General features: G+C 45.2%; 1 protein-coding gene across 1 annotated transcript in view; it reads right to left on the bottom strand.

The window, feature by feature from the left end:
• Positions 1-3,370: 3,370 nt before the first annotated feature.
• Positions 3,371-14,442, bottom strand: part of dda1 (DET1 and DDB1 associated 1) — a 12,737-nt gene continuing 1,665 nt past the window's right edge. Inside the window, exons 2-5 of the mRNA XM_060846201.1 lie at positions 12,618-12,698; positions 10,430-10,481; positions 9,865-9,926; positions 3,371-8,869 (exon numbers count right to left, since the gene is read on the bottom strand). Coding sequence (XP_060702184.1) covers positions 8,759-8,869; positions 9,865-9,926; positions 10,430-10,481; positions 12,618-12,698 — 306 coding nt within the window. The 3' untranslated portion in view covers positions 3,371-8,758. The remainder of the gene's footprint in view (positions 8,870-9,864; positions 9,927-10,429; positions 10,482-12,617; positions 12,699-14,442) is intronic.

Below are 14,442 nucleotides of genomic sequence, written 5' to 3'. Positions count from 1 at the left end.
GTTACTGGCGTTTATCGGGTACATTTTATTGTGCAGTTTCTTTTGTTAAACATTAGATTTTTCTCAACCAAAATTCAACAAGGCATTTATTGTCCAAAGCAATAACATATATTTATATAGCACCTTTTAATATAATAAGACGTGTCAGGAAAGTGATTATAAAACAAAAGTCTGATATTGAGCCACTAAAGAAAATACTAAAACAGGTGACCAAAAGTTTGGCTGAAGAGGTAGATCTTAAAAAACTGAGTTAAAGGAGGAAAGGTGGAGAGGGTGACAGGTTCCAGGAGTTTAGGATCCTGGAAACTGAAGGCCTGGCTGGCAACAGCAGAGCAATCATAATTGGGAGCGCAAAAGAAACTAAAAATTGATGCATGTAGAAATTGGAGGGTTACATTGCAAGAGAGCGGTGAAGGGGAAGGGGAAGGGGAAGGGGCAAGGCTAATTCAAACAAGGATGAGAATTTTAAAAGCAAACGATTGCTTGACTGGGAGCCATTGTAGGTCAAAAGCTTAAAAGTGATTAGGCAACAGGACTTTGAGCGTAGACCTAAGAGGCAGCGGAGTTTTGGATCACTGATTGCAAAATATGAAGTTTACTGTTACTGTGGGAGAGTTTCACTAGCCAATAGAACAGATAAAATTCCAAATCAGAAACAATATTCCTTTCGTTTAGCTTTATTTTGTTTTACCTTTTATTTATCTCATGGAGCCAGATCTAGTTGTATTTCCAAAGCCTTCCCAGAGTTAGAAATGCTCAGGCAATAAAGGACCAGAGCTGCATCACAGCTAAGCTTATGATGTGTAATAACATCCCTGAACAGGTTGATTAGAAAGAAAGATAGGAGACTCAAGTAAATTAGCATGAACTGATTGGGCTGAATGGCCTGTTTCTGTACTCTATCATGTTGCACCTTTTCATGCTACAGACTTCTTGGATTGAAATACCGGTAATTACAGATTGAAGGCTGCTTCACATGGAAACCATGCGTGGAGCCTTGGAAAGTGAGAAGACTGTATACATTGGGAGCAGTTTTCTATCAAGAGATGTATGACAAAAAAAGCTAATTTTCAACTGATCTGTAAATAATAAATAAGGGGCTGGTTAGCTCAGTTAGCTCGAATGGCCGGTTTGTTATGCAGAGTGGTGCCAACACCAGGGGTTCAATTGCCACACCAGCTGAGATTATCATGAAGGATTCTCCTTCTCAAACTCTTCCCCTGGCCTGAGGCATGATGACCCTCGGGTTAAACCAGCATCAGCCCTATGGCAATTTTACAGTAATAGATAACCTAGGCTCTGATCAATAACAGACAGCACGCTTGGGAGAACATAGTGGTGGTGGGACCTTTTAGATCCACCAGAGACAACAAACAGTTTTAATGCCTCATCAGAAAGACTTTTGTTTTGGTGAGATAGCTTATTTCAGTACAATTATTCCTGAGAATTGCTATATTTGTTAATGTTACTAACATACCTTCTCTCAATAATTGATCCTGTAATCTAAAGCAATCCACAAAACTAAGACCATGCTCCTGAAAAATCAGTGTGGCAATTGGCAAAGATACCAAGCTGAGAGCTCTGGTGTTGCTATCAAATGTTCTTATGCAAAAACAGAATCTGTGGAATTGTTAACAGGAACATATTGGAGAAAACTGGACTGGGAACTCGCAATTCTGATTTATCAGCAGAGTGAATCATCAAGTACCAGCAAATTAAGTCTCATCACCGCATCTTCCATTTTACTGATGTACAGAGGTTTTTTAACTAGTTTCCTTTTCATGCAAAAAAGGTTTTATTTATTTTATTTATTTTGTCATATTTTTGTAATGCTGCATAAAAATAATAAAAGTGTACACACAAACAAATGGGAGCTCTTTCTGCACTTACAACAAAAACATGCACTTGTACAGAACCATCAGTGTCCCAAAGCACTTCACAGACGACTGACTGAAAGCTTGGACAGACAGGAAGGTTGGAAAGAGTTACTTTCAAAAAAAAGGAGAGAGAAGCAGAGAGGGTGAAGAGGAGAGGAGTTCCAGAGTTTGGGACCCTGGCAGCCAAAGACTTTGCCACAAATGGCAGAGGGATGCACAAGAAGCCAGACTGAAGCATTGTGAGCATCTGACAGGCTGTGAAGGTTACAGAGATAGAGGGGAAAAGGCCATGGTGGGATTTAATAACAAAAGCAAGAAAACTTCAAAATCAAGGAATTAGTAGGCGCCAGCAAGTTATTGTCAGTCGAGGTGCTTAATGAGTGATGGGAGAATGGGGCTCAGGAGTAGTTACAAAGCAGAGTTTTGTTTCCGTTTTGCTACACAGGTCATTGCAGCGTTGTCACATCCCATTTATGTTGGCTTGGAAAGTATGGAAAGACAGATAAGAAAAGCACAAAACAGTGAAAGCTTGGAGATAGATCTGGACAGATGGCGCTGAAGTACTCAAAAGCATTTCCTATGATAAATATCATGGAGTGCAGTGCCGTTTGTAGACACCCACACACTAGGATAAAGGAACAGCCAGATTACAAATATTGTGAATGCTGGAAATCCAAACTACAAAGTGTTGAAGAAACTCAGCAGTTCTGGCTGTCTATGTGGAGTGAAAGCAGAGTTAACCCTTCGGGTCCGGTGACATCTTCAGAACTATTTGTAGCTAGGAAAAGGTTGGGAGATATGAAGATGGTATGGGGAGGGGGAGGAGTAAGCAATAGGTGGAGGGGGAAGCCCAAAGAGAGAGAAAAACAGCTGGACATGGGTAACGGTCAGCCTGGGAGAATGAATAGCTGCTAATGGTGACCATCAGTGGCTGAGTAGACATCAAATAGTTCTAAAGAGGAGCCATGGAATTCAAATGTTAATTCTTTCTCTCTCCAATGATGCTGCCAGACCAGAGTTTTTTCCAGTATTTTCTGATTACGGTTAGAGGAGCCGTGAACTAGTTCTATTGTTGGTTGAGGGGAGAACGTTAGTCAAGTTCACATTGTTGGTCTGCATCACACATTTTTGAGGCTCCAGAGTGGGAGTTAAGACCACCTGTGGAATCAGGCAAGAGGGCTACCAAGGAGTCAAGATGATACCTAAAATGGAAACATCTTGTAGACAGACATGCTTTTTTAAAAAAAAATGAAACAACCAAAGCACATCACTGTGTGTAATAATGCAGAAATTAATTGCAAGACACAAGGAGATATCAGGATAGAAAGTCAACAGCTCAGAGAGGGAGGTATAAAGGAGGAGGCATGCAGAAAGGTTTAGGGAGACCTTCCTCTAGGAGACAATTCCAGGGGTTAAGGCATTGCCATCAGCACACACAGCACGTGGGAGACCAAGAGATAACAAATGAATTTAAGATAAATATAAACAGGTGATGGTATTTGTCAAAATATTTTAATTTGCATCTAGAAGTTACATCAGCTTTTGTTTGCTAAATCCACAATAGAAAGCTCAAAAAAATTTGTACAAATTCAGAGAGCAACGTACACCAGATCAGGGTAATTACTGACTGTGATCTCATCAAGCACATATCTTATACCATTCATTGTTCTACTTCAAAGGGGAACATGAGGAACCCTATTATGGCAACACACCTCCCCTGACCACCTCCGAACACCCCCGCCCCAAATATCACCTGCTTCTCAGCCACACAAAGGACAGCATCCAGGCTAAATCCTCAGCATTAGTTGGAGCTGACAGCAAAAAAGCAGTGAACGAGCAGCTAAAATTGGTTTCACATCACTAGTCCTGTGCTATTTTTGAGAAGAGTTGAGATTAGAATATCCAGTGAGTCCAGGTGAGGCCCTGTTGGTCTATCTCAGCAGCTCCCACCCATGCCATCCCCACAATAAAAGACACCCTCCCAAAGATTGCCCACTGCAATACCCAAAAGATGCCATGCCATACCAGTTATTCACTGCAAGAAAGCAATGATCAATGTAATACAAGGAAAGTTAATCAGGAACTGAATAATTACAAAGAATAATTACAAGGAACTGAATAATTTCTGTAATGAAATTGCATAACAGAAAGGAAAAGATTTATCCAGGGAGGTATTTCCAACTCTGGGGTCCTGGATTGACCCCCCCCCCCCCAGCCACACCCCAGCTCAGACAATGGATAAGAGATAACATTGGCAATACACACAATACAAGCAGCCAACTGAGTTTCACACACATGATATTGCCCCACTCTCCCAACAGCTCCTTCCCACCAGGGCCAATTCTAAACCGGTCACTTCCTTCTGCTTGGGAATTATTCCTGGTTTTGAGTGGACTGCTGCAGTAATGCGAATCAGAAAATGATCATGTTCGAAGGGTGCACAGCAAAGGCCCGAGCAGAATGCCCAGCAAGAACAGGATCAGGATAAAACAATGATTTCCCCCAATCCCTTGACAATGCAGGATAGTTGCAAGATCAGACACATCCCCAGAGCAGGAGTCAATGCTTCCAACTACAGGGGTGCAAAGAGTAGTTATAGGAAATAGAAAACAGCAAAACCCATCCAATTCAGGTCTTGAAGTTTAACAGTCCAGGAATAATGTGCCTTTTCTGTTCACAACCTGTTATCAAGACTGAAATGCGCTCTGATCTGATCAGCTCAGTAATCACACTGATCTGGGCTGAGTATTACAAAAAAAAGAAAATATACATTCTTCACATTTATAAACACCTTTATTACAAGTTTTCTGTGACGTTTTATTTATTTCTAAAAATCCAATAAAAGCCAGCTATTGATTGGTAGCAGCTCATGGAGTTCATGCAGAGCAAGGTGGTGGTCAAGGGAAGAGAGATTGTGATTGACATTATTATTTAACAAGGGCTGGAGCTGTGAATGCAAACCAACTTCACAACCTTCAGGGGACTCCACTGCAGAACATACTCAAACAGAGAGCCGAGACTCACCGTAGTGTCATTTGTACTTGCGGGGAGCTGGGAAGACAGTGCTTATGATCCTTTTAATATATAAGACAAGCTGACCAAAGTTCATGATCTTAGTGCCTGGATTCAAACTTTGGGAGTTCAAATATTTTTCTTCAAGGTCCAAGGGGACAAACGTTCATCGTTCTATGACGATTTGCAGGGAAATGGGAATGTGGTATCATCCATACAATAGCAATGACTGCTAGTGGTAAACAGTTACACTCAGAGTCTGGTAGAATCCTAACTGCTGCCAGGGGCAGGGAAATGGGAGGGGGGAAAGAGGGTGGGTAGAACTAACACAAATAGCACTCCAAGATTCATGCAAAGTTTGCTGCCTCGAAGTATCACAAGCAGTTTGCCTGAAATATTGAAAATGTTCAGATAAAAGGGACAGAGTGATTCACCTTGTGGAAACAGGAGGCTGCAATGGGAGAATGCAATGAGCCACACTTGATCTCTACACATTGCAGGACCATGACATCATGCAACAGGTCATGCTGCACTCCAGTAAGAGGCAGGTCCTTGCTGGGTTTCCCTGCTCACCAGACCAGGACTATTGCTATCCTTAACTCCATCAGGTGAGACTCGGTTCCAATGGCATACTGAAGCACAACTCATTTCTGGCAAAGCTGACATATGAACGCCAAACCCTGCACTCTCACATGAGCTACACTGACACAGGATCTTGTAATCAGTTTTGGCAAATTATCACTTGCAAAAGGACAGGGATTGAAGGAAGGCTCAAAAGCAAAAATTCAGAAATGTAGTGAATTTCTCAGCCTTGACGGGACAGTAGGACAGGTCACTTCAATGCGTAACCCAGTCAGGAGGTTCTACTGTACTCTTCATTTTGACCCTGAATCAAGATGTCAATGATAGCTCCCTACACAAGGAACAACCTGACCTCCTCTCTGTCCCATATGATAGAACCACATTTTTTCCTACTACCCCCCACTCTTCCAACCCATGTACTTCTCTGGTAGGCAATGAGAAAAAGGCCACTAATTCAGTGTTGAATTAAGTGCATTTGGGTACTATGGATTTGTAAGCGAGTCAAATGCTTGATAGTGAAGACAGATAATGTCAGCTCACTTATAGGTGCAGAAACAAAGTATCAATGACAAAAGAAATACATCCAGAGTTACTGAAGCAACAGGTAGACCTTTTACTGAATTGCTTTGAAAAGATTTGCATTTCTCTAGCACCTTTCCTTACAACTAAGTGAAGTGCTTCTGAAGCACAGTAATTGTAATGCACAGAAATGCTACTGGAGATAAATTCATAAAGTTATTAACTGCACAAATCTGAATGAAAAACTCTCGAGCCCATAGCTGAGATCAGGTCCATGTAATCCCTCACACAACGCTAGCCTTTCCCTCCACAGTTTGACAGGAGGAAGACCATCAGATTCAATCAGGTCTCCAGTCTGCACACTTTCCATCTTCATCCATATTTTATTGTTAAAAACCCAAAAAGGGGAACTTTTGGGGAGATGGGGTTGTTATGATGGATCAGGGTCCAGTACACCTGTTCGGGAATCAGGGTAGTCATGTCGGAAATGTTGAAACAGTTGCAGTTTTTCAATAAAGCCTGCATGATCTTAGTTGCAAGAGCTCAGCATAACTTTATCTACTAATGAATCACAGCACTATTTCATTCCCCACTCCCAAATCAAGGCTCTGTACATTGGGAAACAAACTCCACCATCCTTCAAGACCCAAGGTCAGAGCACCAGTTGGGGCTGACAGTAAGGCCTTTCACTAAGGCCAAGTGTCAAAGGAGTGATAAGCCAGAGCATTGCAAAGTGCAGCCTCTCCTCTTACTGAGGGATCCAGCTCACACAGGGAGCAGAGTAGTCCTCAATGTATTTATCATTAAAAATAACACCACCATCCCAAAATGACATCATGACTCCTTTGGAAGCCAAAACATGGAGAAACAGAACAGACCATCACAGGAGCAGGAATAATGGAAGAAATGAACTGGCAAACACAATTTCCCTCTAAGCAACAGATCACTGTCCACTTTTCCTGGTAATCAGTCCATTATTTTTAATTTTAAAAAAATGAGTACTACTTAAAAGTTATCACAGCCCTGAAGTATTCTATTACCAGTAAGAGGGACCCTCCAATCACACCTCAACCTGCTAGCAATGGCAATGGACAATTCAACTCTGAAGATGAATTAAAATTCAGGTGGAAGCAGAGACACACATTCACAACAAAAGATCCCAGAGGCCCTGACAAAGCACCACCTTAGTAAAGCTGGGCAATGTATGGGTTTAAAGGTCTAATGCTACTGGAACTGAAACCAATTGCTCATTTATCCCAATCTTCATCTGTTAACAAGGAGCAGTCAGCAACACGTACATGGCTCAGGCATCATGCACCATGTAACAATGCTCATCAAACCAACAGCTAAACCCAGGTTCCTCTTTCCACTATGCTGTACATTCCCAGACCCACTCCAGTCATATCGAGCACACTATGGTTTCATCTTAAAAAAGCACTGGAATACATTTCTTCCGAAAAAGGCAACTCAATTAAGCAGACACTGCTCTTTGAAGTCAGGTTTCCATGGTGATGTAGTGCAAATGAGATTAATTTTTCTCTGCCAATATGCAAGCATAACCAAAAAGATTTCTTAGAAAAGTTCATCCAACAGAGGCAGTTTTAGCATGTGGTTTATGAGGTTAACACTGGAACAACTTAATGCAGTCATAAGCTAGACTGCACCGGTCATGTCACACCCAGCATAAGTAGTTCAATGCCTGCATTAAAACAGTGGACAAATTAACACTATACAAGGCAGAGAACAGCTATATCATGATTTCAGGGTTGAATTGTTACCTGTCCTGAGGTTTTTCTTGCATCAAATTTCTTCAGACCTTGAGAATTTGAATCAACAATTTTCCAGCACTTGCAACGATAACTCTTGGAACGTCAGAAAACATTTATTTTAAAAAGAAACAAACCCATACAATATGGCTTCCCTTAAAATAAAAACTAATCATAAAACCAAATGGCACACAAGGTCAGCATATAGTTCAAATGCCAACAGTTTCAGGAGCTCTGGTGTGAATAACCCACTTCCAACCCCTTCCGTCGGGCTCTACCCACCAGACGGGTTCAGAGATTGTCATACTAATCTTGCCACGTCCTGCTACAAGCCAAAGTCTAACATAGGGTTTGTTAGTTCAATCACTGCCCATCTCTCATTCCAGGAATGAGTGTGGGAGGTGGGAAAGGAGGGAGTGGAATTTTAACACAACAACCAAACGCAGCTACTCAAAGGATTGGGTTTTGCTTTTGGGTAATAATTTGCTCAAATTATTAATTCTGACATAGGCTATCTGTCAATTTCTGAAAACTGCACTTGCAACTGAAAACTTCACAATGACCTGAACTACAAACCTGTTGGAGTATAAGGTTAATGACAGTGATAGATACATGTCAAATATTAGGAAGATCTGAGTGTAAATACTGTGGGCAGTATAGTTGTGTTCGAGTTGCACTTCAGGACCACTGCATTCAACACTTTGAGGCTCTGACTCCTACACACTTTTTAATCAGACTCTGAGCTATACCAACACAGCCTTTGCCTCAGAAACCTCTAAAACCCTTAAGCAGTCTGGATAATCGCTGACTGTGACTAGACACTGCAGAGGGCTTTTGCTGGATTCACTTGCCCCTTCTCCCTCCCTCCCTCACCCAGACCATAAATTACACGCAAATAAATAAAGGTGCTCCTATGATATACAAATGAAGGGCTGCATGGTGGAGAGACTGTAAGACATTGCATGATGAGAAGGGAAGCACTTGCGTCTTGTGGACAGAGGATTAAGTGTCTTCAATCATGTCCTGACTGTCTGTGCGGGCAATTTTGCATGGTGGGGCCGAACTCTCGCCTTCAACATCCACTTGCTCTTGGTCCCTTTTCTTCGCTGCGTTCTATAAGGAAGGAAAGGAGGAGGAAAGATAACACCTCCGAGGTTCAATACGGTGCAGCGCTCGTTAGTGTAAATGAGCAGGGCTGCCCAGCAGATTAACTGGATGCACTCACCCCTAGTCACAACAGCAAGTCAATTCTTTCTCTATACTAATAGTCACTTGATAACACAAAACTGGAGTATTGCCAGGAAAAGAAATGTTGTCCGACGTTTTCACTGTTCACTCATCAGGACAATTCACACGAATATCAATGTAATGGGAAAACCAACATTTATCCTGAATGAGAGGAAGGTACTAAATGGCTGGCACGTGGACATGGATTGATGGAGGTGCTGCCATGCAAAATGCATCTATTAATGTTGATTGATAGTTAACTGTCAGGTTTTGGTTAAATTTAAAACCAGACAGATTGACTATTTTTTCAAGGTATTACCTTGAGAAATGAACCTGCAAACGAGTGTCACCTATTTTGTTGTGCTCAAATAGGCACAGTGCATGTACACATTCTGTCTGAAAATTACAGGGTCTTGTATATTACTACAAGTGAGACACACTGCAGGCTCAACTGGGCATGGATAGGGTAAATAGACAAAGTCTTTTCCCTGGGATCGGGGAGTCCAGAACTAGAGGGCATAGGTTTAGGGTGAGAGGGCGAAGATATAAAAGAGACCTAACGGGCAACTTTTTCGCACAGAGGGTGGTACGGGTATGGAATCAGCTGCCAGAGGAAGTAGTGGAGGCTAGTACAATTGCAACATTTAAGAGGCATTTGGATGGATTGTATGAATAGGAAGGGTTTGGAGGGATATGGGCCACCACACAGGGAGCATCTTTTACCCAATGCCTCAGGCCCTCATATGACAACCAAGAATGCAGCAAATTTCCAACCACTGTACTGGCATCCATTCATACATCAAAAGCTGTCTTAGATATCCTACCCAGCACCCCCCATCTAACATTCAAACCTCTTACCCAACAACTGTCAGCCAGCTTACCTTTTTGTCCCATTGCTGATGGAGGTATCGAAGCAATATATTGGTCTTTTCTGTTACAATGACTGTGTAAAATGAAAAACAAAGATTTATTGGTCATCTATAAACAGTTTAATGGAATAAGCCTGGGGTGATAATTGTCCTGTGGGGTCAATGCAGGATTTACAGTATTGAATCCAGGTTCAGATCCAGCTGAGAGTGTTGGGGTGAAGATTGCTGGCTGCGAGGTTCTTACGCACAAAGTGAGTTCGAACCAAAGGCCACAGACAGGGTTAGCACAGGGTCATTGCACAAACCCAAGGGTGCACCAGTAAAAATGAAGACACCATATAGTGATTGGTGTAACAGTATATATGCAAGTGTGAGATTAACGCTGACGCAGAATGAGACAAAGGTCAGGAGATTCACTCATCAAGAGGAGGTGGTTGTAGCTCTGACTCGGGAGAGACCACACAGAACATACCATTACCAGCTAGGAGAATCAGGTACAAATCAAATCTATTCATCCAGCGCTCTACCATTGCTGGAAGATCCATTTTACTGAAAAAGCAAAACTTCAAACACTCACTCTGTTCGGATGGGTATTCGCGCGTTGGGAGGTACACAGATGGCCGTCTATTCTGCAAACCAAAAAAAAATTTTGTACTTTAAAAATTCACTGGAAACATAGATTTAAAGCTCTTAAGGTAAGTTATTTTCCCTGGCCATCAACTACGATAATCCAGTAAACATTCGGTCACTAAGGCCACACCCATTGCTGGGTGTAACACACCCACTAGTAATTCAACCTTTGTCATGGACCCCTAAAAATATGAAGCTATTGTTTACATACAAATTAGGAGCTGGAGACGGTCTACACAGCAGTGAGAGCCTGGTCTAACATCTGATAAAATCATGGCTGATCCAAGTTTGGCTCCAACTCCACTTTTCTGCCTGCCTCAATAACCCTGGGCTTTGTCATTACTTAATGGATCCTGATTGGTACACCCACCCTCAATGGCTCTGCCACATAATTGTAATTATGCTTAGGCTATTATTGGCCAGACCCTCGCCTAATGTATTGCCAACACCAGCTATTCCAACTCGTATTGACCTCTCGCTTATTTCAGCTCGTGATGTTGAAGTCCTCACCCACAGTTTTGTTGCTTCCAGGTTTATCTGTTCCACTGCACTCCAAGCAAGTTTTTAGCCCTCCATAACCACCCAGATTCTGACTTACACAATATTCACTCACTCATCATTACTGTTTTCACTGACTGTTCTCCAAAGCTTTCAACTTCAAAATTCCATGCTCAAATCGCTCAATGGCCTTGCCCCTGGTTATCTCTGTAATCAGCCCCCAAGCCAAGTTCTCCGCACTGCTCAAATTCTTACCCATTGCACACATTTCCAATTTCCATTGCTCCACCATTTGTGGCCATGCCCTCAGCTATGGAATTCCCTCTCTAAGCATCTCCATCTCTCTCCTCCTTTAAAATATTCATTGAAATTCTTCTCTTTAATCAGGTTTTTTTCTGATCCTGGGTTTGGTGTGCACAGATGTTAGGGTGGGGCGCACATTGAACCATATTCACTCAAGTTTTCAGAGTCAAGGACGGAGTATCTGTAACTACTACTAATAACTTAGGATTTTTCCTGGCAACTGACAACAAGGGGTCATTGAACATGCTCTGCACCTGGGTGCTAAACTTCCAACCTCTGTGCTGAGGTATATGGTGCAATCCAAATGGACTTGAGGAAAAAGTTAAATGCAATCAAAAGCATTGGCAGAGCACTATTAGTGGCCTGTAATACATTGCACTAGGAAAGTGATTCTAACCTGCAATGCAGTTGCTGTCCTCTCATTGGATGGTTTGTTATGACGCGTAGACAGGCAGCTGAATCGAGCCAGTCTTTCTAACCCCGTACTCACAACACAGTGTCATTAAAACTTTCAATGACCCTCAAAATTGATCTCATTGGTCCCTAATCCAACTTTTGAATAACGAACCCAGAGACTACAAACAATCAATTCCAGACACTGGCTTGTCGCTTTAACAAATGACAGAACAATTTATTCACAATAACTTTTGTAAAATTAAGCAAAAAGGAATCTGACTGGCCGATGCTATCACTGCCAAAACCTGTACTTACAGCCCCATTCACACAAAAGACAAACACAGTTAATGGATAAATAAAATAACAAAAATGGCTGATTTGCTTTAGTGGTTTCCATGTTCCACAGGCTTAGATGATGGGTCCGTGGATGATTTTCTGAATATGTCAATTAGTGCCACCATTCAGTTCACACAAATAAAGACAGTAATACTTATAAACTTGGTTCTGTGTGTTTCCAAGAGCTGATAAGGGAAGTTATGCAGAGAACTTTCAAATTCTCATGCTGCAGCATCAACAGCCAGATTCCTTCTCAAAGAAACACAATCCAAAACCTAATTCAAACTGTGACCACTCCCTGACAGACTGACTTTTTCCCCCAAGACTTGCTGGAACCAATTCGCAGGGACAGACCTTATCAATAGCAAACTTCTGTTATCTGCTTAAACATAACACAGGCACAGTGATGAAGCATCTGCAGAACCTTTTGATCAGGAACCAACCTGTAATTAACTTCCAGGTTTTCCATTTAACACAAACTGTTGTCCACATTCCAAATATTTCTTTAGTTCACAGATTCAAAACAGGTTTCTCCTTATGTACTTTGATGACAATAATAAAGACACGTTAGTGATGAATCTCAGACTTTGATATGCACTCACCGAAGCTTTACAAACTGAATCTGCATGAAACCGACTGAAGTTGCTTTCATTATAGACTGGCAATCCCTTCAAGAAGTCCGCCTATAATTGGATACAAATAATAAGTCTACAGGGAAGCTTCTGAACTGGAACACCATGCTTCCCCTACACCCCAGCGCCACTCCTTTCTCCAACCCCTCACTCCCCACCCATTCCCACCCTATTCACTCCCCTCCCCACCGCCCCCGCAACTCCCTCAACACACACCCCTGCCTCGCACATCCAAACCCCGTAATCCCCTACCTCCACATGCCCCTTTCCCCACCTTGCCACAGAGCCTTCCCCCTGCCACACACCCCTCCCTGCCCTTCCAGTACAATTCCCTACCCGACCTCGTCACACACTCCTCCCACTGCCCCAGCCTCACCACACACCTCTCTCCCTGCCTCCCACTTCTCACCGCACACACCCCTACCCCCACGCCTAAACCTCTCCCCCAACTGCATACCCCACTCCCTCCCTCCCCCCCACCCCACCCCCGTCCACTACCCACACCCCATCCCCTCCCTCCCCACACCCCACCCCCCCTCCACTACCCTCAACCCAACCCCTCCCTCCCCCCAGCCTACCCCCCTCCCCCAGCCCACACCCCTCCACTACCCACACCCCACCCACCCCCTCCCCCCCAGCCCACCCCCCTCCACTACCCACACCCCACCCCCCTCCACTACCCACACCCCACCCCCCTTCACTACCCACACCCCACCCCCTCCCTCCCCCCAGCCCACACCCCTCCACTACCCACACCCCACCCCCTCCCTCCCCCCAGCCCACACCCCTCCACTACCCACACCCCACCCACCCCTTACCCCAGCCCACACCCCTCCACTACCCACACCCCACCCCCCTCCACTACCCACACCCCACCCACCCCCCCCCTCCACTACCCACACCCCACCCCCCTCCACTACCCACACCCCACCCCCCTCCACTACCCACACCCCACCCTCTCCCTCTCCCCCAGCCCACCCCCCTCCACTACCCACACCCCACCCCCCTTCACTACCCCCACCCACCCCATCCCCACCCCCCTACCCCCACCCCCACCCACCCCATCCCCACCCCCTACCCCCACCCACCCCATCCCCACCCCCATCCCCACTCCCTACCCCCATCCCCACCCCCTACCCCACACCCCTACCCCCATCCCCACCCCCCTACCCCACACCCCTACCCCCCACCCCACACCCCTACCCCCATCCCCACCCACCCCCTACCCCCATCCCCACACCCCTACCCCCAACCCTACCCCCAACCCCACCCACCCACCCCTACCCCCAACCCCACCCAACCCCTACCCCACCCACATCCCCATCCCCACCCCACCCACATCCCCACCCCACATCCCCATCCCACATCCCCATCCCACCCACCCACATCCCCACACCCCCACCCACATCCCCACCCCACCCTCACCCCCATCCCCACCCCCACCCCAATCTCCGCCCTCAACCCCACCCCACCCTCACCCCCATCCCCACCCCCACCCCCGTCCCCACCCCCATCCCCTCCCCCCCATCCCCATCCCCACCCCACCCTCACCCCCATCCCCACCCCACCCCCATCTCCGCCCCCCCATCCCCACCCCCACCCCAATCTCCGCACCCCCATCCCCACCCCAATCTCCGCACCCCCATCCCCACCCCCACCCCAATCTCCGCACCCCCATCCCCACCCCCACCCCAATCTCCGCCCCCCATCCCCACCCCCACCCCCCCATCCCCACCCCACCCCCACCCCAATCTCCGCCCCCCATCCCCACCCCCACCCCAATCTCCGCTCCCCC

Source organism: Hemiscyllium ocellatum, chromosome 28 (genome assembly GCF_020745735.1).
Source record: "Hemiscyllium ocellatum isolate sHemOce1 chromosome 28, sHemOce1.pat.X.cur, whole genome shotgun sequence".
NCBI lineage: Eukaryota > Metazoa > Chordata > Chondrichthyes > Orectolobiformes > Hemiscylliidae > Hemiscyllium > Hemiscyllium ocellatum.
This window is presented reverse-complemented; position numbering and strand designations above follow the sequence as displayed.